The sequence below is a fragment of the Mycteria americana genome, chromosome 6, assembly GCF_035582795.1.
Source record: "Mycteria americana isolate JAX WOST 10 ecotype Jacksonville Zoo and Gardens chromosome 6, USCA_MyAme_1.0, whole genome shotgun sequence".
NCBI classification, from domain to species: Eukaryota; Metazoa; Chordata; class Aves; order Ciconiiformes; family Ciconiidae; genus Mycteria; species Mycteria americana.
Genome location: NC_134370.1, coordinates 50,086,187 through 50,113,691, shown reverse-complemented (window position 1 = coordinate 50,113,691; position 27,505 = coordinate 50,086,187). Strand labels below are relative to the sequence as shown.

At 39.0% G+C, this 27,505-nt stretch overlaps 2 protein-coding genes across 3 annotated transcripts in view; one reads left to right on the top strand and one right to left on the bottom strand.

Moving 5' to 3' along the window:
* Positions 1–2,121, top strand: part of TMEM266 (transmembrane protein 266) — an 89,766-nt gene extending 87,645 nt beyond the window's left edge. Inside the window, exon 13 of the mRNA XM_075505720.1 lies at positions 1,059–2,121. Within this exon, the coding sequence (XP_075361835.1) occupies positions 1,059–1,651 (593 nt within the window). The 3' untranslated portion in view covers positions 1,652–2,121. The remainder of the gene's footprint in view (positions 1–1,058) is intronic.
* Positions 2,122–2,283: 162 nt separating this feature from the next.
* The window catches only part of ETFA (electron transfer flavoprotein subunit alpha), a 43,077-nt gene continuing 17,855 nt past the window's right edge, over positions 2,284–27,505 (bottom strand). For both annotated transcript variants that reach the window (XM_075505721.1, XM_075505722.1), the window contains exons 3-12: positions 25,605–25,686; positions 25,422–25,504; positions 23,818–23,917; positions 22,489–22,599; positions 21,135–21,236; positions 20,269–20,337; positions 19,154–19,236; positions 7,000–7,065; positions 3,271–3,351; positions 2,284–2,391 (exon numbers count right to left, since the gene is read on the bottom strand). In XM_075505721.1, the coding sequence (XP_075361836.1) occupies positions 2,353–2,391; positions 3,271–3,351; positions 7,000–7,065; positions 19,154–19,236; positions 20,269–20,337; positions 21,135–21,236; positions 22,489–22,599; positions 23,818–23,917; positions 25,422–25,504; positions 25,605–25,686 (816 nt within the window). In that variant the 3' untranslated portion in view covers positions 2,284–2,352. The remainder of the gene's footprint in view (positions 2,392–3,270; positions 3,352–6,999; positions 7,066–19,153; positions 19,237–20,268; positions 20,338–21,134; positions 21,237–22,488; positions 22,600–23,817; positions 23,918–25,421; positions 25,505–25,604; positions 25,687–27,505) is intronic.

Sequence of the window (27,505 nt, the reverse complement as noted above, 5' to 3'; positions counted from 1 at the left end):
ATCCCCCATTATATACAGATGGAGATATATGAACAGGCATGTATTTCTATGTGTGTATATAATTTAAAAGCTGTATAAATAAAGGGGGGGTGTTCATATATAGGTATGATGTATTACATATTTATATTCCTATATACACATTCCCCATGTATACACACATACATCATATATAAAAAGCAGTAGGGTTGTGTGTTTGTATTCTGTTTTAACAGGAGATAATTGCATGTATTTAAAGGGCAGGACTATGTATCAAATATCTGTGTGTACATACATAGGTATAATGTATTATATATGCGGTTCCTTATACACACACATTCCCCATATCTATATGCATATATAGATATAAAGAATGTGTGTGTAGATATACCTACACAATATGTATAGTCTGCATGTGTGTGTGTATATTTAAAAAAAAAAAGTATGTGTGTACACATAGATGTATGCAATACTATTCTTATATTTATAGCCCTCTCTATACACCCTCATTATATACATGGATATATAAAAGATGTGTATATCTAGACATAGAGATACATATATATTTTAAAAGCTATATAAATAAAGGGTTTGGGGGTATGCATTCATGTATAGATGTATTTTCATATATGAATACCCCTTTATATACATTTTTTCTCTCTTGCCATACACACCCAGAGAACAATATATATATTTATATATAAAGGGGTGTGTGTATAAAGTTAAATTATGTAAATATAGATGTGTATATATGTATAGACATATGTATTTTATAACACATACACACATCTGGACATATGTATATGCCCATTTTATACATATGGAGATATCTCTCTCCTTAAAGATGTATCTATACATATGTGTATATAAAAAAAGCTATATAAATAAAGGGGAACATGTAGTAACATAGCTATTTCATACACATATGAAATAGATACCTAAAAAGATCTGTAAGGGGTGTCACACACAGAGGCGCAGTGGGTTTGGAAATCTGCTAACCCAGCGGCTGCATGGCCCAGCTATCGAGAGCTGGCTGGGGCCCTCCTGAGCGTTCAGCTGCCTCTCTGCTGTGTTCCCTGCAGACAGTGGCATCCCCGAGGCAGCCATCTGCGTGGTCACCACTGCCGCCATCGATGTCCATCACCCCAACATCTCTTCTGACCTCTTCACCGTGGAGGTGCCGATGCGCCTGGGCAGCACCGGGACGTCTGCCAGCATCACATCGGGCAGCGCCTCACGGTCGACCGTCAGCTCGGGCACCCATGCCTGCAGCGAGAGCAGCCAGACGCTGGGCTCCTCCCCGGACTGCAGCACAGCCTGCGAGGATGCTGCAGAGGCTGGCGCTGGCCCCCGGGCTGACCTTGCGCCCACTCGGCAGCAGGTGGCCCATGCCATGGTGCAGGAGCTGCTGTCGTCCCTGTCAGAAGAGGCATGCCTGGTGCAGAAGGGGCTGGATCCTGTCAACCTGAAGCTGCCCAGCCCAGCAGGCTCGGTGGGGGCCAGCCCTGACCTGGGCCACCGGCTCAGCGTCTACAACCGCAGGAACCAGGACAGCCTCGATGTCTTCCAGCTCAAGCCACTCATCGACTGCCCACAGGGTGCCCCGATGATTGATGAGAAGTACGGGGCACTGGGGCCCCCAGAGCCACGGCTGGGCAGGGTTCCCGAGGCATAGGGACAGCCTCGAGGAAGAGGGACAGCTGTGGGGAAACGCTCGCTGGGTCATGAGGCTGCCACAGGCAAGGTGGCAGTGCTGGAGGCAACCCATGGCATCTCCTGCAATGGCCACCAGCCTGGGGCCAAGCCAGCATCACCTCTGCCCACCAGTGCCCGTGGCAGACCTGCCCTGCCACCAGCTCGGACCTACAGTGTCCTGTGGGGCACAGTGCACCTTCCAGCAGTCTTAGGCCAACATGGACCCACAGTGTGTGGGGCAACAGACAAGACTATGGACCTGTCCTGCTGCCAGCCCAACAATACCAATGGACCTTCCACCAGTCCAGGGCCAGCACAGACCCACAGTGCCCAGGGGCAGGACAGAGCTGCTGGACAGCTTGGGCTCAGCCTGGCCCCTTGGTTTGACCCTACCCCAGGGCTGAGCATGGCTGGGAGGGGAGTGGGGATGGGAATAAACACTGTCAAACACATGCTGCCTCCTGCCTTGTATCCCTCTTTCATTCCCCTCCTGTCTTCTCTTACCTGCCTTCCCTTCCATCCCTGTCTTCCTTTCTTCCATCCCATCATCACCACTCTACATGCCATCCCATTGCCCACCAAAAAAAACCCAATCCACAGTGACCCCACCTCTTCCCAGTACAATCCTTTATTTGCCCTTATTCCACACCCCAGCTGCAGTGCAGGGTCCATCACCGTCGCTCACTTCTTCTTCAGGAGCTCCGTCATCTCTGGCACCGCCTGCAAACACCAGTGCCAGGGTAGCACATGCTCTTCCTCTGACCCCCCCAAACTCTCCATGTGCACCACCCAACCCCCCAGTTACACTCCCCACCCTCATGCCCAGACACCACTCCAGGGGCTGTGGGGTCACCCTAGCTCACAGCACTCCCCACTTCTCTCCTGCTGAATAAAGCCTCTTAATTATTTAAGAGAGCTACATTTCCATTAGGTGGAAATAATGCATTCGTACAAAATTTATTAAGGAAATTGTCTACATGGTGTTTCTTCAGAATGTGACTTTGTCTCTGGCTTACAAAAAGGCCCGCGCTCACCGCTGAGCCAGTGGGCATTAGTTCAGGAATGGCATTAAGTGCTGGCAGTTTCTGCCCTCGCTTCTCCACAGAGCCACGACAAGCTCCCGCCAGTCACATGTGGACATGTGCACAGGCGGCGCTCGCACATGCGAACCATAGGCACTTGGACACGGGCTAGCTCACAGCCGTTTTCCCAGAGAGAACTGCAAGTTCCTCAGTAAGGCAACAAGCCCAGGCAAAAATAAGAACTCCTCCTGCCAACTCTGTACTTGCATACTTTATGAAGGTTAAAAATACATGTAAGCACCTATGTACAGTTACTTCTCAAAATGGTTCGTATTCAGGAAACTAGAATAGAGGCAGGCTGGCTGTGACAACCTCCCCAACACACGTGATCGCTTCTACTTGCAGGGGTTGAATTTTGAGCATGAAAATAATGAAATCATAAAGCAAATTCTTTAACAAAACAACCCAAAGCAAACAGCCTCACACAGACATCTTTAACACTTACTAGATTATATTGGCTAAGCTGTCTTTCAATCAATGAAACAGTTCTCTCACACATCTCCAAGTTTAGCCTCACCTGAAATAAGTCTGCCACCAGTCCATAGTCTGCCACTTGGAAAATTGGAGCTTCTGGATCCTTGTTAATAGCAACAATGGTCTGCAAGCAACAGTAAAGCACCATGTGGGGGAAAAAAAAAAAATAATTTATATATATATATATAAAAATAAACAAACGTCTAGGGACAGATTACAGTGACAGGCCTTATCTAGGAAACATGGGCTAAATTCTCTCCAAGCCCCTAGAAGCAGAAGATATGGATCACAGCATTTAACAAACATTTTTCCTTTCCACCTCAAAAACAAACACCACCCCCACCCCCCAACTCCCCTTCCCTGCTCATTGTGTACATTGGGGCTATCCTTCCCTCTTGAAAAGAGTCTAGAAAAAAAATTACTACAAAAGATTATCTGCAAGATCTAAGCCAAACCATTACAGAAATAACTCAGAGGCAGCATTTAAAACAAGTACAATAAAGTCATGCCTAAAGGCCTCTGTACTTACTATAGGACATATCATTTAGTTTGTCATATAGCAGAAAAAATGCACATGCTCGAAATTCCAACACGGTCCAGAAAATGTCTTTCTTGGTTTAAACTCTGCCATACACGTAAATCATTCTGTAAATGTCTGTGACAGCTTTCCAGCAAAATAAGTGTGGCTGTCCGTATCAAAGTCTACAACAGGATGGGGGAGCACTCCATAAAGGACCGGGGCGGGGGGGGGGGGGGGGGGGGGGAGACCACAGCTCATAAAACAAGCCTTACACCAAGCAGGGGTCTAAACCACAGCACTCTGATACTGCCTTTCCACCTAAATGCTGCCAGCGTGAACTCTGATTCCAGGCAGCAAGACTCCTCAGGACACCTCCAACCCAACCACTACACTCTGATACACTTACCTGCCATTCCCAGGTAGCCACAGTTCCCGTGTCTCTGTTTTACTCCCTCCACTAAATGTACTTGTCCAACAAAATTAATGGCTCAGTAGCATATGCCTAGTGGCAGTAACTCAGATACAAGTTTGCAAATCCTGTGTTTTCAGGCCCACATAAATTCCCCCCGCCAGGTCATTTGTATTCTGTGACTCAGTATAACGAGGGACCACATCATACATGGAAGAAGGAAGTACCTACAGCAGAGCGCTGCTGCTGCCCTCTTGCCAGCTCATAAGATGACCTGCAAGTATTCCAGTAATTCTTCCCCTGAAATATCTTCCCTGAAGTTTTATTGTTTTTATTTCAGTTAAGCCATTTGCAAATGCAAGCCTCCACTGACAATTCTGCAGTGCAGGAAGCAAAACCCAGGCTGTGATACCTGAGGATATTAGCTCAATAAAGACTTTCTCTAACTGTACTCTGAGGCCCTACCATGCTTTGCAGAACCGTTCACAGGGGCACAAGGCCACAGGGGCTAACGCTGAGGGCTGGCTGAGGCCAGCAGTCGGTGACACCTTGGGGGCTGCCAGCTCTGTCCTTATCACAAAAATGATTAACAGCAGTTGCTTGCAAAACTGTCTTAGGCTTTAGTTTAGCAGCCTAGTCCTTCCTCTGTCTCCATTAGCCGAAGTAACTTTTTAGTAAGATCCGGTTCTCTACCTCATCGCTGAATCAGACTTCCCATGGTAAGAAGCAAAAGCATCACCTTGCTTGCAACAGAACTTTGCAAGTTAAATCTCTTGGAAAGAAAAGATACTGTAACTACCTAATGAGGGAATTAAAAATAAGGAAAGAAAGCAACAACAATTCTCCAGGTCTCCTCCAAAGCTGCATTTTCTACCTTGGTGTAAAAGGACAAAAATTATACGTTTCACTTGGTAGAAAGCATCTGACTACTTTGGAAAACGTATCCTGAAGTGTACGAGTTCACAATGCCAGATAATTCACAGTGCTGAGGGAAGACGGGGAACACTCCAGAGACTTCCCATGGCTGCATAATTCTTTATGTTTGTAAAAGTTGGGATCTTTTCAGTAACTACAACACCTTTATGCTTTGGCTAAAAGGAAAGCAGAACACATTTCAAATACAAATAAGTAAAACTGAATTTTACAATACACACATTTGCTTACACTAGAAGAACTATGATGTATGGGAGAAATGAAACTGTTAAGTATGCATCTCACATGGACAAATTTCATCTCTCCTTATATCCTATAAAAGAATATCTCAAAATATCAAACATGGCATTGGAAAACCCAAAAAAAACAGAAGTTTTCCTGTTACAGTACAGGACAATAGTGCTGCTCAATATTTTTACATCAAAGGCAATTCTGGCACTTAAAGTAATAGGTTCCCAGTACTGCTGGTAGTCTTAACTGAGATAAGGCAGGAGATACGTACAAACAGGGTCAGATCAAGTTTTAAGCAGCTTTAAATACACAGTTCTCAGTAAATGACTGATACTATTTCCACCCACCCATCTTCTCCCTCACCCAAGAGCACAGTTGGAGGCTAAATGCCTCGAAACAAAGACACTCTTAATTTAATACTGTGGCCCATCAGCTACTAGCAGAGTGCAGAGGGAGCCGAGGACGACCGTGGTAGTACTGCTTCAGTGCTGCTCTGCAGACCCTCCCTCTGTCTGTCTCTGTTGTCTCCCTGTTGCTGCACTGCGAGCAGAAGAGACTACGGCAACACTGTTCCACTAAGACCAGTGAGAATACACTGCTACAGACACTATTATTCACACTTCTCAATAGTGACCTTCATCCCTGCCCATCATTCAGCCGTAATTTCTAATTTTGGCTGGTTTTTCTCCACTGTGTCGACTAATGCTAACACCACTTGAGTCCCTGATTTTAGAAGACTGAGGCCCCAAAAAGGGTGCTGTATCCCAAATCCAGCTTACATGATTTCTCCCCAAAATATTTAAATAATATTATGCAAAAAGAACTAAATTGCAAGAAAGCAGAGATCATCCTACCACACAGGCTGGCTTGTGAGGAAACTACCAGTCACATAAACTCACTAGTCTGTCTATTGGTTAAACAGAGGATCTGCCTGTAAAGTTTTGCAAACCTTTTCCTCAGTTTGATAAGCTATTCAAAGTTCTGGGTTTGGTTTCTGCCAGAGAGCATAAGCTCGTTCCCTGGAAATAGGAAAAAAAAAAGTATCCTTTTTCTAAAATTACTTGCGGGGAGGCAAGACAACCTACAGTTTTTGATGTTTTGGCATTTGATAGTATGATTCAGTAGGTAATTCTGCTCCTCGTTCCAAACACTGCACTTGTGGACCAAACCGGCAATTCCAGTTTCAGATTATTTGCTTTGGCAACTAATGAGTTAAACCTTTTAAAGTTTTACTGCCATTTTATAATAGGTTTCCATTTGAATGGCTAAATGCAGGAATGTCAGAGACATCTTTTACTTTATGGAATAGTAAGTTCATAATTCAAATTGCACATTGTTATGCATGAATTAATATGTCATACTCTGAAATAAATGCAAATGGAACTATTGTATAGAATTCAGGCATATGTGGGGTTTTTTTAAATAAACAAAGTCAATTAGCTGCTTCCGCTTACCTCTCTGGGTTGTAGTGCAATGGTTTTTCTACTGCGTTAGATGTTTTGCCACAGTATCTTTTTTTGGCAAGGCTTAGAGAGCTAGCATGTTTTAAAGAAGCAGACAAACTGGCAATTTTAACATTAAAAAGAATTGGAAAACCGGCTGAAGTACTGATGTAAAGCAAGAAAGTCAACTCATTTCCTTCCTCAAAAATCTTTTCTAGCACATCCATCTTTATATACCTTGCTGTCTTTCATCCCAGCCAAGTGTTGGATTGCTCCAGATATTCCCACGGCAATATAAAGTTCCTAGAAGAAAAGAAAAATGAGACAGTTTTGGTACCCATGACATAGTTTCAGTAAGCTCTCACAAACCTTACTCAAAATCAATTACAGGCAGTAGGTTTTTACATTACAGTAGTTTTCAATATTAAAGGCAGCTGATGATTGGTTGCCTTCCCCACTTGGGGATGCAATGTAACTGTAAAAGGAGAATCCCAAAGGAGCATCTGGCAAAGACAGATGGGGGGGGGGGGGGGGGGGGGGCACGAGGAAAGAAAAAGGAAAAAAAAAAAAAAAGAGACATCTGCATCAGACACAAGACACTGCTCAGCTAGAGGACAGGGCAATCAGTGTTACCCATGACCCTGGAGATTCCCAACGCAAATATTAAGCAAGATAACCTACAAATGGATAACGCGATTGCCTAAAGAGAAAACCTAGACTTTTTTGTTTGAAGCCTCTAGGATCCTTTAAATAAGACGGAATGCACAAAGATGAAATTCAGGTGTTCAAACCTTTAAAAAGTTTCCTATATGGCAGGAACATTTCAGATACTGAAGTGGGCTAGTGCACTACACACTTGTAGCGATAATTTCTATTATTTACCCCAGCCCTCGATGTTCATATGCCCTAAAGCTTTTCTTCCCCCATTCACTATCAACTCCTATGCAGGATGAGTAAAGAAGTGTTTCCAGGTAGGCACCTACATGCAGTAGATCTTTACACTTTGGGGCTCCCAATCTAGCATCTCTAAAGAGACTTGCATTCAAAATAGATGAAAATTTACAGGCAAATAGATCTATGTTGACAGTTTTAATTCACAGCAGAAAAGTATTTTTTTTCCCTCAGGCTCAAAGTCATCCAGGCTACAATCTATCCAAGACCAAGTGTATTTGCAGCTCCGTGACAGTTTTCCCACCACCACAAGTCCAAGTAGCAGTCAAAGCTGTACGGTTTAGCTACCTAATTTTACAGAAGAAAAACAAAGAAAGTACTTTTCACCAACTCATTCCATAAGAGGAAACTGTAACACACACAATTAGTTAGGAGATCATCTGTCAAAACCAATTAAAAGGTGGTATTTTTACATGCTTAGAAAAGATGTACTCAAATACCAACAGAATTTATCTTTCAAAAATACCAAGGTTAGTCCATATTTAAGAACATACAAATCTAATTCAAGAAATTATTTTTGGAGTCAAGGAGGGTAAGAGGGTAAGAAAAAAATCTGACCCCTGTGCAACTGAAGATGTGCATTACAGTTAAGTGGCTTTTAACGTGACAGAATAAAGCACAGCTGTGGAACAGGCGTGGAGCTACAGAAGAGGCTGGCAAAATGAAGGTGTTCAAATACAGAGGCTATGCAGACTGCTTTTTCCATACAGGCCTGATAGTCATTATATCAATTAAAGAAAAAAAGATTATTGCTTTCTGATGTTTCTACAGCTACAGATTCCACCTATTACATTGGTTTTTAAATAGGAATAGATAAATAAAATTTATGAAGCTTTTCTACACTTTTCTACAAAAGCCATCTCCTGTAAAAATTGAAGGGGAGGGAAAACAGAGCAGGAACAAAGTATTTCCTATTAAAAAGGCTTGCTTTGAAATTGAAACACAGAATCTAGTCTATGTATTTCCACAAAAACACACAGCTGTTGAAGACACTCAGACATTTCTGAGCCTCAATAGCTTTTTACTGAGTAGATTACTATTGGAGGTCAATCCATTTTAACCACAGCTGCAATGTAATATAATATGTCTATATAAGAACTCATGGTAAGAATGCAATATTTTAATTATACCAAATAAAAGAACAGATGTTACAGGAGAAATTATTCTAACGTCATATAGTCTTTAATACAAGCTCTTTTTAAAAACACATTACTGTAATTTGATTTTTTTTTTAGAGCAATTCATTAAGTGCCAGTCATCTAGACTACCAGATACTCTTAACAGTCTGTTTAACATTGTGAAGTTCAGTCTTTGGAAAGAATCCAGCTAACCAGGAGCCAGATGCCTGTGTATATATTCTATTAAAATATCTAGGAAAGACAAGGATGTTTCATTAAAAGGACATTTGTAAATCACCAGGCTTGTCTAAAAAGCCTTTATTATTCATCTAAGCCATGCCGTTCTAGGTTATGTGCTTTTGGCTCCCTGGCTCAGATAACTGGTCCATTCAGTAGGCTGTAACACTTACGGAAGATGACCTCAGTAATGTTTTCATATAAAGAACACATAGGACAGCAACAGTACCATACTGTAAAATAGATTTGACTGCTTAAACCTGAGTTGAAATCTATTCTACAATTTAGTAGGAAGGAAACAAAGGACCCACAAGGCCTGAATGATAAAGATTCAGGACTGTTCAGTGCTTTCCAAGGAGAGAATTCAACTGGGCATCCAGAGAGGTCATAAAAGACTCAGAAATTCAGATCTCCAAGTTATTTTCAGGGTAATACCCTTGTTTTCATGTTTTCCCTGAAATCATTAACTGCTATATCATGCCTTTTGCTGAGTCCTATCATTTCTACTGTGTCAGCGTTCAAAGTCCCAAGTCAGTCCCAAGTCATAGCCCCAAGCACTATGAAGTAAGTGAGGGAGGAAAACAGAAAGCAGATCGGTACCACAAAGCAACGTCAATTCCAATTGCATTATGCGACATGCCTGCCATCGCAGCAGAGAGAACATTAAGATCTGGAAGGAGATCTCCATTTTTCAGAGCTCATCTACACAGGAGACCCATGCCAAAGCACAAAACAGCATGAACCAGAGTCTGGATCGCACCTCTCGGGTGCCAACGAAGATGGCTTTGCACCAACTTCAAGTTCCTGCTTTTTGGTTCCCTGGAAGCTGCTCTAATTAGTGCTGTCAGGTGGCTGACCCACAGCCTACAATTACAGGCACTTATGTCAAAGTCCAGGACATGGAGTGGCATTTATCAACTCCCTGATGCTTGTGCACAGGCAGGTTTTCACTGAAGGGCTGCTGCCAGCTCTATGCCACATGAGAATGGCCTAACAAAACAGCACACAGATTCTGTACCAAGGGGCTCACTGCACCATCTGATACAAACAGAGCCCCAAAAGCAATTAAAGTCAAGGAAAGTGAAAGCTTTGGTGGTATAAGGGCATGGCATCAGATTAGACAACTGTCTTGCCTCACAGTAATTTAATTTCACACAGGAAATAATTACTGTACATGTATCACAGCCATGCCACAAATCTTTATTTTTTATGAAGTGGGTAGCGGACATCAGCACAGGGGAAGGGACACCAGAGAAGATGAGAAAGAGCACGACAGAGGAAACACGCAGCACAGGAAGTGGAATGGACCACATAGCCTAAGGCGTACAAAGCAGAGGGCAGGGAGGCACAATCAGGAAGAATCTTTAAACTAAAGATGTGCTATTGCAGACAGGGCTTGGTATGTCAGAAATGGGAATGCATGAAGGTGGGACCATCAGCAGGTAACATACCCATTAGGCTTCTCACAAGGGCTACAGCACCAGCCAAAGCTGATTCTGCCAGCAAAGTGGCACAAAGGCCAAGAGTGTTTTAATTTGTCCTGCCACACAATATCCCACAAGACTCCAGTGGGAGCCAGGACCCTGACAGAGACCTCAAAGTTTGTAAGCACAGATTTGCATCACAACAACCCTAAAAAGAAACAAAACTCCAAGTCCCAAATTTATCCTATTCAAAGGCAAGATCCCAGATCAAGAATCCAACTTCTCATTTGCTGTTTAAAGTATTAATCTAGCCTTCTGTTGGTTTTTTTCAACAAACATGACCGTGGTATGTCTTGTAGAGAGAGTCATCGTATGCTAATCACTAAAACAAAAAATCCCCCTTAGCCATCCCCTAAAGTCCTATTTCTGCTTTAGATGTACCCAACTTACATATTAGCATCTACAGCAAGTCCACAAGACTTCACATGCATGAATTTGCACAACTGGCTCCAGAATCCATATAGCCAGTTACACAGTTTGGATAAATGTCACAAGAGTGCTACATGTGGATTATTATAATTACCAATATGCAGTTATTTTCCTGTGCATACTGACTCTTCCAATTATTCATAGAGTAATTTGTGGTATATAATATTACTTCATTTTTACTTAGGAGAATATTTAAAAATGCCTTAGGCTGCCTTGGGACAGTTAAGGTACATTTGCTTAAGAGAACCACAAGAACAGTTTTTAGTTGCAACTTACAGTGACTTTGAATGCTGCTGTAAGAGACTACTGTGCATCCACAGGTGCAACCCAAGATGAGGTAGTTACTTTGCAAGCATGCCGTCAGCTAGTATTGATTTTTATGCCAATTTCTGAATTACGCTGAAAACCTTCTGTGTACATCAATTTGTCATCCTACCAGTGGCATGCTTTTAAACAGGCTAGTTTAATAAACCCCTTTGGCACACGTACTCTTTTTAAAGGCAGCTCAGACATTTTATTTTCTTTGCAAGAGTGAAAGGACAATGAAATTAGAAAGAAATCTTTGTAATGAAAATTGCTTCATACAAGAGATTCCTTCCAATTACAAGCTATCAACCCAATAAAATATTTTCTGACTTGACACTAGTTCATATATATTACACTGTATATCAAACAATTATCCAGTATGTACTACTTTGATGCAGTTGAATATGGTCCATTCAAGAAGCACACATTACTAAACTATATCCCAACTACAGTTTCTTTTTCACTTTAAGACCGTTTGATCAGCCAAGCTATGTAATTACTCCTAAGTGTGGTTAGGGTGTCTGCTGGAGTGCAGGGCCATACAGCAATTTTTTTTCTCTCTCTAGGGAAAAGCACATCAATTGCTTTCAGCTAAATGCACTCACATATGAATATTTTAGTACAATTTAATGTTTCTGCACCAACCCCAAAGGAGCAGAGCATCAATTTGTGAACATAGTTTTCTTGGAGTTAAAAGCTACACTGGATAATGCAGGATGAAAGGGGTTGTCAATCCTCAGCTTTTTAGCGAGTCAGAGAAAGGTAGTCTGTAAATTCAGTCCCAGCTGCACACAAACAGCTCTCTAAAGTTTGCCACTATAAAGCTACTTTTCAACAATAGTGAATTATCAGAGGAGATATTCCAAAAACAATTTCCCAAGCACAGTCAGTTTTCCCAACACTATTCCCATCTGCTAGCTACCTAACAGCTTCAACCATTTCTACAATGAAAAGTGCACCTGCTAGTCTGTTAATGAAACCCACAAATGTAATGTACAAATATCACATTCCTACAAAGAAGCTAGCTGAAGGTAGGAGAAATTAAGTAATGTACCATGTGTTTGAATGGAGAAACTTTAGTATCTCAATATTCTCTTGTATATATAACAAACTAGGAAGTAATGAAGATCTTATCATTGATAAGCAAGGAGTAGAACATTTTTAAAGTGAGTACAATCAAGATGACAGGACTGACACTTCTCATAAAGCTAAGGGAATTAATTAGTTCATTCTGTTGTTAGTAATTTTAGGTAAGAGCCAGAGAACAAAACAGAACAGAAATACTGGAATAAAATATACCTCGTTTCGCTCTCCCTACACTTCCCCACAAGAGAGTGAAAGGAAACAAAATGTATGTGCTAACCTGAACAAGCAAATGATCCCTAAGAAAGCAATGGGAAGTAACACTGAAGAAGAGTTAGTATCCACTTATTACGCAATGAAACTATGAGTCACTCGTGCATTTTAGAGAAAACAAAACCAGGCTAGGTGAAGTATTTGATTGCTTTGTCACCGAATACAAAGAAATACAAAATACAGGAATAATATAAATAATGTGATATTGTCTTCCTCCCTTCCTGCTACTCCCAAAGCAAGAAGATGACTAAATGCTAAAAAGCCACTCACTGCAGTGAAAGGGACTGCCTAGTAAAATACTGGGGCATACAGAAGCTCAGAAAGCATCCCATCCTCTTGTAAAAGCAGCAGAGCAACAGGAATTCCACTGGTCTGTAGAAGACCATTCTGCACCTTCATGTATCTCTCTGCCAGGAAATGCTTCCTTGCCATTCAGCTTTCCTTTTCCTGCTTCTAATTTCATCCCACTCCTGCATTTTTCTACCTAACACAACACCTTAAGTTGTTCCTGTTCTTTCATGGCTTTGGTGCCTTTCAACTAAAGCAACATCTCACTCTTCAGCATCTCAACTGAAGCTGCACCTCTTTAACATGCCTCTTTTTCCCCTCATTATTACTGTCAATTCCTGACAGTTGTAAATCTGCCTCCCTTTTGAAGTTCCTGTAATCCATTACATCCAGAGACACCCTCTGGTATGAAATTGAAGCTTACGCACTGAAGCTAACCAGGTCAGCAAGTTTACTCCTGGTGATCATATCAGAACTACACTGAATTCCCATCTGCCTTCCCCACCCGAGGTTTCTCAGCACATGCAACATCCAAATGCATCTACCTCCTGTGCCATCATATCACATTTCTAGCACAATCATCTAATCCAGTGCCAATTACTACTACATCATGTATTTCCTAACTTCTGCCTTCCTGAGTTTTCCATTGCAGTTTCTTGTCGCCTGTTAGTATTTTGTGCCCAATGTTGAAAGTAACAAGACAGCAGCAACTGAACACCTAAAAAAAAAAAAGTTCTGCCTGGCTGTGCTTTTCCTGCTGGATGGACCCTCTGTACTGTACCCACCTCAAGAAGAAAACCTTGCAATAAAGTCTGAGATGGTGAAGGTGAGGCTTTCTAGCTGTGGTCCACCGATGGCTAACCCCAGATGGACACCTTGAGTCCTACCATTGTGAAATACTGGTCTGGTCATGTCTTCCCTATTCTCAGCTAGGAAAACCTATAAAGAAAGCTAAAGCAGTTACAGAACTGGACCCTGAAAGAACACAGACTTCAATAGAGGAAAATAAAATAAATTTTAGAAGAGTGAAGTAAACACAAACTCTGAAGAGATTAAACTAGAAGGATGCCTTTCAGGCAGCAGCAGATCCTTCACAAGGTCACAAGATAACAAAATAAACAGCCTGAAATGACACAAGCTTTCTGGAAAAAAGCAACTCACAGGACCACTGAGGTTTTATTTGTTTTCTGGGGGGAAGAAGCTGAGAGCAAGATAATCTCCGTACAAGCCTATCTTCCTTGAAAAGCTAAAGGGAGAATAAAATTAGAATAGGACACAAGGGAAAACTTGGGAGACCATGGGAGCAATTTGGGTGTCCAAACATAGGTGTCTAGTGGCATTGTAGACAGTGTAGGATTTCCCGCCTGAATCATAGATGCTGCTCCAGAAGGAAGTCTCCAGGTCCCACAAAGTAACTGCCAGCCCTGTGAATGTACTTTTTATACCCCAGATGGCTAAAATGGCATTAGACACCTATTTGTAGGCATTCAATCATTCCATATATGCCCCTTCCTCGCAAATCTGTACTGCAAAGTTCACAGTTCAGAAACTAACAGAAGCTACTTAAGGCTTATAGCAGTTGCTTTCCTTTTCTCACAACAGTCAGAATTTTTTTGTTTAAATATTAGACAAATTACACAAGTTCATAAGAAAGATTAGATACTTTGTATGCTAGAAACGTTGCTAATTATACGTAGGGTAAGGAAAGCCAATACTGAACTAATAAATGAAGCATTCATGTTCCATTTGTAAAAGTTTTAAATAACTAAAAAACAGTATTTACCTTCTTTCTTCTCCTCCCCCCTTTTGTTCTTGTTTCTTTCTTTTTTTTTTTGTGAACAAGACAGAAAGAACCGGGAAGATTTTTACTGTGAAAACTAATGCCCCTAACTATTTGAAATTTCTTATCTAAAAATAGCAGTTACTCTGGCGTGGTGGTGGGAGGCTTGATTTGTGCAGGGAATTTAGTATTTTCTAGCTGGATATACTTAACTAATACTTAACAGTAGACACTCATGGGAAGGATATTTTTATCCCAAACTAACTAATCTAAACATTCTTACAAGGGATTTTTTTCTTAAACAGAAACTACATACAGTACTTAATCTGAGAACTGAATTTCATTTTTCTGCAGAACACCTGCGCATAAATAGTGGAAAACAACTGGCTTCTAATTTAAAAAAAATACACTCCTAAAATGGGTGTCACTGATTAAAGACATTGAATATACTAAATTACTTTTTTAATTAGGAAGGTAACATTTTATATTTTAATATATCCACTTATGCCTAAAAATTTCCTTCCTTCCATCTCATCAAATAATACAAATCAGCCTTCTCTTTCATAAGACAGAATGTTCAAATAGGAGCTGCAATCACCCGAAATCAACAGGTAAAAAAAAGGTACTAACAGAAACAAAAATAATACACCAGACATTTTAACAACTGGAATAAAATTATACAAAAGAAAAATTACCAAAGATCCAGTCAAAAAAACAACAAAATGCATAAATTCCAACATGAACAAAAGCTCGAAGTTCAGAGGTCCAAGGCTATTTTGGAAGTGTAGGTGTATTGTATAGAACTAATTCTCAAACAGAAAGGAGGTGAAATTTGTACTCTTTAATTAACTGCATTCTTTCATTACTTAAGCAAAATGAACTACATGAAACAAGAAACAAAATGAATTGTTTCTTGACTGGCAGTTTGTTCAAGTATTAATACATCAGCATTTCAGGAAAGCTGCTATGGCTGTGAGGTTCTCATGTCCTGTGATGCACTGTCTGGGCTGCACTCTTAAAAACTGAAGCTAGTCACAGAATTACTGAAGGACCAATGATCAAAATTACTCTTCCTTCACCAAATCCACAATCAAAGACACAAGGGAAGAAATAAGCAGATCTTTTAGATTATTATCTTCTTACCCAATGATCAGCACAGAAACACTCCCCAGCATTCATACACAAAAAGCAGCAGTAGAAGAACCTCCCCTCTTCCTGAGCTTGTAACTAACTTCTCCTTCTGTAGTCTCAAAAATGACCCAATTCCAGGGTCCTTTAAAACAATGCATTCCAATCCTCCACTGAGACTGGGCAAGAGACTATTAATAGAAGAGTAAGCACATATGCTAAGATACTTTCCCATCAGAAACTAACAGCTGCACAGGAGAGCAAGTATGTCTCAACTCCAACAGTTTCTTGTAACCAAAATTCTTCCCCTGCTTAAAACCCACACGCCCAGGAAGGCATGTGCCACGTCAACCAGAGTTCAAAACTAAACACAACACTCAGGCCTCAGCTAATATAGCTAACCAATGCACAAAGCTGCTTTGCAATTTTCCAGATAAAACGTCATAAGCTCTCCCTGAATTAGTGATATCAAGCATACCTCATAGGAAGAGAAAGCAGTCATCTTCTAGAGGATTCTTAAAATAGCCAGTATAAACTTGATCTGATCAAGAAAGTTCAGTTCTAGTCCTTCTTTAAGTGAACTCTATCTTCCACTGCACAGAATAATTTTCTAGCTAAAGACGGTAAAGTAGAATTAGGAATGTGAAGTTAAGAATTTGCAGCTTTAAACTGCCTCATATTTAAGATACCTGTCCAGCACATTGAAAAATTAATTCCTCTAGTCAGCAACTCTGAGGGCTTAGTATGAATTCAACCTGCACTTTCATTACAATTAGCGTAAAATATTTTCTCTACTTCTAAGCCACTGTATGCTGTCCTTGCATGTATTTTAAGATCCAGAATAAATATTTGAACAATTTGAAAGGGGCATATAATTTTCAGTATGCTGCATAACTCACTACTTAATAAATATTTGTTAAGAAGGGAGATGAGAGAGAAACGCATCAACCTGCTGACAAAACGATGTAGCACCGTGCAATTGTGCCAGTTAGGATCATTTATTGACACAATAGTTAAACACTCATTAGTCAGTCTGACTGACTAATGGCTATTTTACCAGTCCTCTAGAAGATGACAATGATGACACTGATGCGATCCTATGATGTGGCTGTATGTTCTTATGACTTTCACATGTTGCTATTAGCCATCTGTGGCAAGTTATAGCACTATATCTTCATCAAAAACTAGTCTTTTTTGTTTCAACATAATTGTTTATACGCCCTTGACTGGAAAGAATGTTCATTGCTGAGCCTCGAAACACACAAATCAGAGCTCAGCTGTCTTCAAATTAGCATTTTCCACTTCATTAATGGATATTTGGGTAGTGAAGAACTAAGGACGGTCAGTCTCATCTCATGTCCTTTCAAAATACGCAGCTGAATGACAGCTTACTCCCTGGTCCTCAAAGGTTTGGGTATGCAACAACCAACTAAAGATTGCCTCCTTATGACAACCAACTCTGCCTTCTTTGGAACCTGCAATTTCCATATATGTTGCAGTTGCACTTAGTGAATTAGTGCTGATTAGCTTGCTGAGACCTATAGCTGCAATACGTTGGACCTTATGCCTAGTGTATGATCAAAAGAAAGTGCACTATATTTAAATACAAACGTTCCCTTAGCAAAGAGGAAGTATTATGCTAGGGGCTACAGCTGTCCTGCAGTATGTCCAAAAGTATAACAATTACATATTATGCACAAAAGAAAACCACCACCAGAAAGAAGAGTTAGGGTTGCATTTATAATCTGTAAAGCCTCACAATTTCCTTGCATAGCAGAGGTTAATATCACTGCTATCAAGATTTTGGAAGGACACAATATGCAACCAGATGGACCTTAAGTCTTATCAATAGGTCTATTTCTCAGAATTCTTTGTAGTAATTGGTTATAGCCCCTACAGGGCTATCATCAGAATGCCTCTGATGAGGACTTAAATAAAAGCAGCAAACATCCCTATCCACATTTCAAGACAGAAGAACTCAGAAGCACGATGTAGCTTGTTCAAGAAAAAACCCAGCAGGCAGAACTGACAACAGACTCCAGGAATCACAAGTTCCTGTCTTTGGTATCTTCAAGTACTTCTCTATCCTGCTGGATGTATTACTGGAAAAATAATGGTCACGGTTTGAAGTTCTCGAATTTGCAGCTCTCAATAGTACAAAGGCAAAGACATTTCAGATCCTATCAAGGCTTTGGACATGTACAGCTTTTTAGTATTATTTAAATTATTGCAATTTGGTAAATGCAGCAGTTGAAATATGACAAGTTTCTCTACTAAGTTCCAGCTCACTCTCCCCTTCTGGTCTCATTAAACCATTAACAAGTAAAAAGTTGCTCTTTGATGCCTTCTGTTGCCATATACACTCAAAGAGGACTGCTTGCTGAAAGGCTAAATGTTTACTCGATTACATAGCTCAAAGTGTACATCTGACAGATTGCCATACCTGCCCACATTCTTAGTCACAATTCCCTACTCATGTCCATGATCATCACATCTCAGTACGTGCTAGTGCACATTCTACTTCACACTGAGATGAGCTACATTTGTACCTTCTTATTTACAAACGCTCATGTGCTTTATCTGTCTGCCACTTTCCCCAGGTCATAAGGAACTATGAAAGCAGTCTCAGACTTCTACATGACAGAAAGGCCCCCCTAGATCCAAAAAGGCACAGGGATAGAAATCAGTCCCCTATTATATCAGGATGCATAGCAGAAAAGATGTGCAGCAGGGTATTTCCCAACATTAAGCCACTCATTAGAGTATGCCCTTCTTGGTATTTCACTTTACAGCAGCCAATCTGTAGATTATTTATCTCTTAAGTTTCTTGCACTTTCATCTCTTGCAAAAATTTTGCTTAGAATGTAATGCAATAATCCAGTTACAGTTACCAAAACCTTAAAAAAATCATCACCTGTAAAAAACCCCAAAAACACACTTCCCAGAGATCAAGCCACATATCAATATTATTTCAAGTTTATGTTGGCAATAACATCTTTTAGCATATCAATGATGGCTGTTACAAAACTAAAAAAGGTTCAGCACAGGCAACTATGATAAAATCCAGCATGCAAAACCTGTGACAAAACTGTCTGCAGAACACTTCTGATTGACCCGAAGTAGAGATTTACATCACATCTTGCTACTGTAGTTTTGCAAATGCGTGGTCAAGTGACAGTATTACAATGGGCACACTAAGATTTTCCTGTTAGGCTCAGTATTAAGACTTAGCTCATTCATAAGCATTTGCTTTGAAGGAAAATGCATACTAGAAAACATCACAGCTCCATTATGAAAGATATTTTCATACTTACTGGTGCTACTATTTTGCCTGTCTGTCCAACTTGCATGTCATTAGGAACAAAGCCAGCATCAACAGCTGCACGGGAAGCTCCAACTAGTTGAAAGAAAATATTTCCAGTGTTTTCTTTTAAAATATCAGCGAGCCAAATTTCTATCACCATAAAAGCACATGTATTTTACTGAAGAGTCCCACACTCTAAAGGCACATATTTAGAAACTTCCTTCTTAAAAGCTCTTATAGTAATCCCTCTCTATACCACTGGCTGAAACTTCCAAATACTAAGTGCTAATGCACTTCATAAGCAACAGGAAATCCTTACTCCCAGCACCAAAGGGCCATATATTTAAAACCAAGGATTTCAGTCTGGCGTATTTCCATTATTTTCTCTTGTTGCTTTGTCAAAAGAGGATTTTCCCATAAATGCCTTCCCATAATGTTCCTCCAAGTTTGAACAGAACACATGTGCCATCTTATGTTGCTGTGGAGCTCAAAAGTCAGGCATAGTAAAGAAAAATATCAAAGTAATCTTGAAAATGCCACATGGACTTTAGTTAGTGAAGCCACCAATTTAAAAACAAAGCCATTCATGTAAAAGTATAATTACATGTGAAATCTAAACTAATGTAGCTAAAACATTAATGCACTTCCTCCTCCTAGCCCAACCTTTACTTAAAATATTTTGCTGAAACACTATACATGGTCAGTTTTCTCCTGTTAATACAAAAACACAGCAAAAAGACAGAGCCACTCCAACTACAAGAACTGTGAAAGCAATTCTGTAAAGGAGTAGTATATAAGGATGTATGAAGAAATTATCAGCTCTTCAAAGCAAGCTAAGACCATTTTTTAATTTATACAACTTCACTTTTTGTTTGTGAGCTTGTGTTCTGGAGATTTGAGGACAGGGAATATTACAGTTTAGTATTTTGCTTCATACACAGGTATTTAAATACACAGCTGACCACAAGGACAAGACAAAACTTTATCTACAACTAAACTAACAGGATTTTAAGAATTTATTTGATATAGACATGAAAATAAAAGACTTAACATGAACATTGTTTTTAATGTGACCTTTTTAAATATAATAACCAGGCTTAAAAAAAAGGAGGAAAACAAGTTTACCTGCAGCATGCAACTGATCCGCAAGATCATATAACAACTTAAAATTTTCACCGCTCTTCAAGCCCCTCCCTTAAAAGTTAAGAACAAAAAAGATAAAGGAAGAACATAATATGCTTTAAGATTTTTTTATTGCCTGCATAAACTTTCTGTATGAGTATCTGCATTTGCAAAGGCACAAATATACACTTGCATAGGGTGGTTTTGGATATATTATTGAATAGTATTTAATATTTGGACATCTAGCTTTTGTCTTTGTGATTAACATTACTATTTCGTTTGTATAAATCAACACAACTCTGTCTAGTTTACTTCCTGCATACAGCACCGTCAAGATCATTCTCTGAAATCAGGGAAACAGGATTTTTTTACTAATTTGTGCTCCCTCTGCTGGCTTTAGGTACAAAACTCTGTAGTGGGATAACTAAGGTATAATTTTTTAGCTGTAGGCATACAGTAAAAATCACAGTCCATCACTTTATACCTGAAGAGCAGAATACAAACATAATGATCTTTGAAATCATTAAAGCCATTACATAATAATGTTTGGACTGCCTGTAATGATTAGCAATAATTTTAAACATGACAGATTTGGATCTAAAAACACTTCATATTGCTAGAATTTTAAAGGGACTCACCAAATATGACAATGTTCTTACAAAGCCTACTAATGTATGTTAAACTCAAGTTTTGTCTCTTCACAAAACATACACATTGGGTGCATTCCCACTAGCCCCTATGCCATATTTCAGAATTACACCTTTTTTTTTAAACATATCACATTATAGTGTTCTGCTACAGACATTATTTAACCGAGATGTACCATTACTTAAATGCAACATAACACAGTTTTAATATTATCTACTTACCACCCGATACAACCACTTTTGCACTAGTAAGCTCTGGTCGATCACTTTTTGTCAATTTCTGCTCAATCCACTCAGACAGGCCAACAGGCGGTGGAGGGGTTACTGCATTTATCAGATGAAGAAAAACATCCGCAAGAAAAAGGATAAAGCGTGTATTTTCAATCTTTTAAATTTGAGCTTAAACTTAATGCAAAAGTTCATTCTATAACCAATTCTACCACAATCAATAACTACAATCTAACTACTATCAGTAATTGCTCTGTGGCTCTGAGTTACAAGCCCCTCTCATTAGCTATGTTTAAGTAACCTATAGTACAAGCTGCACTAAAATGAAGGTCTGTTGTATAAGTAATACATTGATATCAACCCAGCATAGTAAGTATGGTTCTTATTAAGACAGGCAAACAAGCCAATTAAGTACTGCAATGACAGTGCAATATGCTAATCTTAAGTATCAAGTAGCATTAATGTCCACAGACATTAGGAAATACAGGATGGTTCAGGGGCAGGTACTAAGCCACCAGAAAAATATGAGGACTGGGACACACACACACACACACAGCACATTACTAATGATTGCCTCTGCTGGATTTACAGCAGAGTCATGAAAAGGCCCACAGCGAAAAACAGTAGAGGTGACTAAACACTGGAACAGGTTGCCCAGAGTGGTTGTGAAGTCTCCATCTGTGGAGATACTCAAAGCCTGACTGGACACAGCCTGGGGCAACCTGCTCCAGGGGAGATGGACTAGATGACCTCAAGAGGTCCGCTCCAACCTCAACTATTTTGTGATTCTGTGGCTGGATTTCTCCATTATCAAAGCTACGCTGGCTTCATTAAAATAATAATTTAAACTGATTTAGTTAAAACTGATCTAAAACAACAACTGGGTGTTCTCAAATCAATTTAAGCTGCTATTAATTTATCTAGACACTGTAATGACCTAACTCATTGAAATAGGACAGATTAAACCAAAACTGTGGATAGCCAGCCACTTTTATTTTAGCTCAATCTTGCTTTGAACCCAATCTGGCTATTCAAACAGCTGTAACTTTAAATAAGGAAAAGTTTCAAGATTGCGGTGGCAGAGGTTTAAGCAGTGAGTGAAACAGGCACACATTTCAGCACAGATAATCTTCATTTCTGGTCAAAGAAAAAGTAGCAAGTGAGCAGGTAATCCATATCTTCCCTTACCAGACATCACTAAAAAGTGCAAATACCCGTATTAAAAGCATAAAGCTAAGATTGTGACAATCAGTTTTCTTTGACAAATACTTCTGCAAAACATTACCGTGCAGTGTGCAAAACTAACTCTTATTACATGAAACGACAAAATACCAAAACAAATACTCACACTTTTCTAAACTGGCACTACCACCACTTGTTGGTGCAGCCTCAAAAGAAGTTCCCCGTACGGTAAATACTTTAATTGCTTCATCACATTGCACAGTGCAAAGAATATTTCCTAAAAAAAAGGGTCACATTATATTTTTAAAGAAGATAGTATCAGACATACTATGCTTTTTAAAAAACAGATAAAATTAGTATCAGAAACACATTAGCAGTTCTACTAGAATAGACAACATTCAGAAAGTTACTTCCCAAAATTGCAGATTTAGATGACTAAAACTTGAAACCTAGGCACTTAATAAATGTAGATTACAAATATTTTAATTTACTTTTTAGCTCCACGTTTCTGAAGTATGATAACAAATCCTCTATTTTTAAAGGATACAGAGCATGCAAATCATCTCTTATGAATGAGATTTTAAACTTCAGAAGGGGGAAAAAAACCCCCAACTTTGAAAGTGTCATTCTTAAACATAGAGAATGTCTATAATTCAAAGTAGATCTTTTATCCTGTTGCATGAATTCATCAGAACAGAAGACAATTAGGCCTGCCCCAAGTATCTGTGGGATTGTGTTTCTCTCAATAATATATAACATAAGGTATTTACTTCACACTGGAGGCTGCAGGGAACACTAAAAGAGAAAAATGCTGCAACACCAGCTATCATAAACAAAGTCATCTTGAAACTGTGAATTACTGCGAAGCAACTTAGAAGTGCAACACAAAACCACATTCTGGTAACTCAAAATGTAATACCACATTGGTACATGTGGCACAATCTTGTACAGTAAATTTAAGAAACACAAGCTAATAATGAGCTCATACCTAAATTAAAACACAGTGTCAGACAAGCGTTAGAGAAACAAGACTGAAAAAAAGAATTGCAAATTAAGTCAATTAAATATTATAAATAATTAGTTCAATGTCTTAATAATTAGGAAAAATAACCCTGTGGTATCTTAAATCACAACTAATGTTAGTCATATTCAATAAAGCTGGACAACTAACTTAATGTCTTACGTTTTACAAAATCTGATCAGAAGTACATTAACAAAGAAATGCAGTACGTATAAAGGAGATTACCAAATTCTATTAATTAAAGCGATAGACCTGGTTTCTGATAGTACCGAAGTTGTTGGGACTACTTGCTTTCTGACACATGGAACATCATGTCCATGCCCAGGTTTCATTTTTATGAACCACAGCAATTCAGATTGTAAAGTGAAAATTCCTATCATATTCCAAGGTTCTAACAACAGGATTATGTAGAAAAGTTATTCAGTATTGGGTCCTTTATTGCACAAATACCACGTACCTTTTGTGATTACCCACCTGCATAGATAGTTCTCACAAAAGTGTCTGGTGACTGAATTTCAATAATGTCAGAAACAGGGGCAACATCAAGTTTGCCAGCCACTCTGGGAATAAGATTCTAGAAGTTAAAGATGAAAAGTTAGCAAAGTAAATGCTAAGTAAAATGCACATGGTAAAGAATGCCTGCTGTCCGGATTTTAACTTCATGTAATGCTGTCTGTAAGTAAAAAGGCACATACAACTGTAATATTTTTGTAGGGCTACTCATGTAGCTTTAGCGGCCAAATAAAATCCCATTATTGTAATAACATTAGACATTTTATGAGACTTACCGTAAGTAAACCCTTAATTCAATATCTTAAATTAGGAGGCTTATTTGCTTCAATAGTTTAAAACTGAATATAGATGCAATTTACTCAGAAAATTGACAATTATGGATTGCTGAGCTCTTAGCACTTCAAGACAAGAAAAAAAAGCATTTTTGGAAGCTAGTTACCAGAAACAATAGGAAAAAAACCGCTGCACTCTCCCCTCAAAAGCCAAAAAATTATTATTTTAAAAATTAACATTAAAATTTATATTCTCCTGCTCTGTAAATTGACTCTAGAAAATTACTTAGCACCTTTAGGAATGGGAAGGAGGATAAAAAGAGCAACATTATTCATGAAGAAATTAACGATAGCAAGAGCTTTGCTTGCTTTTTGTCCCCCTCCTAATCTGGTACAACACAAACAGCCCAGTTCTGAAATCTTTACTCTCATTAAGCACTCAAAAATGGAAGCATAAGCTTTAAAGCAAGCGCTATTAACCTTTACCAAGACACTGCAGATCAAAAATAAAAAGAAAAAACAAAATAAACCCCCCCTAAGGCTTAAGGTATGTAAGGATTTCTCTTAAACAAAATTACAAGTACACGGATTGATATTGATTGGAAGTGAAAGTAGTCAGATGGAAGGCTGATGTCATTATTCATCCCACATCGGCAAGATTTCTGAAGTATCCTTTTTCTCTAATTTAGCTGCTCCACAACACTGACCAAATTGTTAGTACTGAGGCTCTCCGCGTACTTAAAAATGCGCTCCTTAAAAAACAAGTTTTGAAAAATTGTATTTTCATTAAAAAAATCTTGGCTAGGACTTGGATCTGTGTTATTTATATATATTTACAGACATTTCAATTTACATGATGTACATCATAGATGTAATTCCCCCCCTCCAAAAAAAATTTGCTTCCAATAGGCCTGCACACTTTCATTTCAACATGCAAATCATACATTTTTCATCTCAATTTACTGTACTTTTCCTTACAATGTTCATAATGCTTTCAGATCACTTAATCTATTTTGTGTTACTGTACTTTTTGCCTTGTGTACGTAGAACTAGCTGGTTACAACTAAATATTTCTTCTACGCTGTTCCTTTGTCCAAGTCAGCCCATAAGAAAATTCAGACACGAATCAGTGTTTTTAACTAATGACCTCTTAAGCAAACTACTGTAACATTTTTTGAACACTCAAAACTTTCCATGGCTGACCTCTCTCAGGCATTTGATTCACACTCTTAACATACAACAGTGTCTTGTCTCTTTTCTACAAGAAATTTTGATGCACTTTGATCTACTTACCTTCCCAAAGGCAGATGCTCCAGCGCAAATGTGGGTGTAATTAAATTTTTTATGAGTTTCCAAAATCAAGGGAGTCAGCTCCTCTGAGGATAAAAATATATTGCTCAAAATTCACAACCATCTTATTTTCAATCACTAATATAAATACCGTTTCTTTTGTCAATAGGTAAGAACAACTCTCACCTGCTAGAAATCCCTTGTATACATCGTGCTGAGCCACTAGAACTTTTGCAACACCCTGCACTTTGCTGAGTTCTTGTGCTACCTATGATTACAAATGAATTATTATTAGTTTGTATTATAACAGGCACCACAAACAACTAACAGGAGAGAGTCCCTGCTGCAAAGAGCTCACAGCCTATAGATTAGTTAAAACTGGAACACAAAAGTGTGTGAATTTCAAAATCAGAGTGAACCTGATGGAACAAAATGCAGATCTGACTCACAGCACAGTGCCTTATAGGATAATGAACATTAACTTTGTAAGAAAACTACAAAGCAAATCAAACATAGGAAAGCTCGCGTCCTGTATGCAGGATTACACAATGATCTCATGATTTATTACAACAGCCGGTAACAATCACACTTGCGGATTATTGCTCAGTATTCTGATATAATCATCAAGAAACCAATCCTACTTTCTTTTAAATTGGTCAATATCTACCGCACAAGCATACAATCCAAATACAAATGTACAGCGATATTATGATCTTTGTCCAAATTTTAGGAGCAATCCTTTGTTTGCAGCTGACTCTTTGCCTCCTGATGTGACGTATATTTTCAATTCTATATTTATGCATTTTTTCCTTTAAATTTGCAGAAGTGAAGTTTAAATGATAAAAGGGTTGTTGCAGATCAGAGAGAAGAGGACTGACAGCAGTGTCTGGAGACCACATGCATCGTCCCAGAACTAGCACAGTTTTACTGAGTTTGCCAAGTATCAGTTTACCCTCAAAAATTAACAGGAGGAAATAAACAAAGATTCCGTAAGAGCTGCTACAAAATATCTGTCTGAGTAACTGGCTCTTTTGTCCTATCAATACAGATTCTTACAAAGAAACTTAAGAAAAACTCAAACCTTCATTTTTTTGTACTTTTTCCCAGCATGACATACATTGCCAAACAGACACCATACACTTAGTATTAAAAAACAAACAAACCATTCCCAATCGTTTTCCTACTATGCAAGTGCCAAAGAATAAGGAAACTCAGACAGACATATGAGGCAATTTTTTTTTTTTTTTGCATTTTCTTGATCTAGATAAATATTTGCTTCCAGGTGTCCAGCTCAAACACCTGGGTCTTGGTTTAGAACAGCCACTGAGGTTTCTCCACCTATTTGTGAATTCGCTGCCATAAGTATGCCTCCTGCATGAGATAGAATCATAGAATCTTTTAGGCTGGAAAAGACCTTTAAGATCATTAAATCCAACCATTAACCTAGCACTGCCAAGCCCACTGCTAAACCATGTCCCCAAGTGCCACGTCTACACATCTTTTAAATACCTCCAGGGATGGTGACTCAATCACTTCCCTGCACAGCCTGTTCCAATGCTTGACAATCCTTTCAGTGAAGAAATTTTTCCTAATATCCAATCTAAACCTCCCCTGGCCCAACTTGAGGCCATTTCCTCTTGTCCTATTGCTTGTTACTTGGGAGAAGAGACTACATATTGCTTTCAGAATAACAATTCATAAACAATAACCTAGTATGAAAAATATTAGGCATAATTATTTGTACTTTTAGTGTTTACACAAGAGTATATCATGCTGGAATAAAAGTGTCACTAATGTAATAACTATATTGTATCTATATTTAAAATAATATTAAAAATCTAAATTATATAAAAATAATATTTTATATAAATAATATAAAAATAAAAATCCAAATATATAACTAAACTATATTTTGCACATAAAAATTAGACTAACAATACAACAGCTAACATACAAGAAACTTTTTTTAGACATGAGCTATATGATAAAGTCAAGAAGCACTAATTTCAGAATTTTAGGTTACAAACACACTCTCGCTATGCTACTAGTAGTGGACTAGTAAAAGCAAGATGCTTAGAAGCCCTATT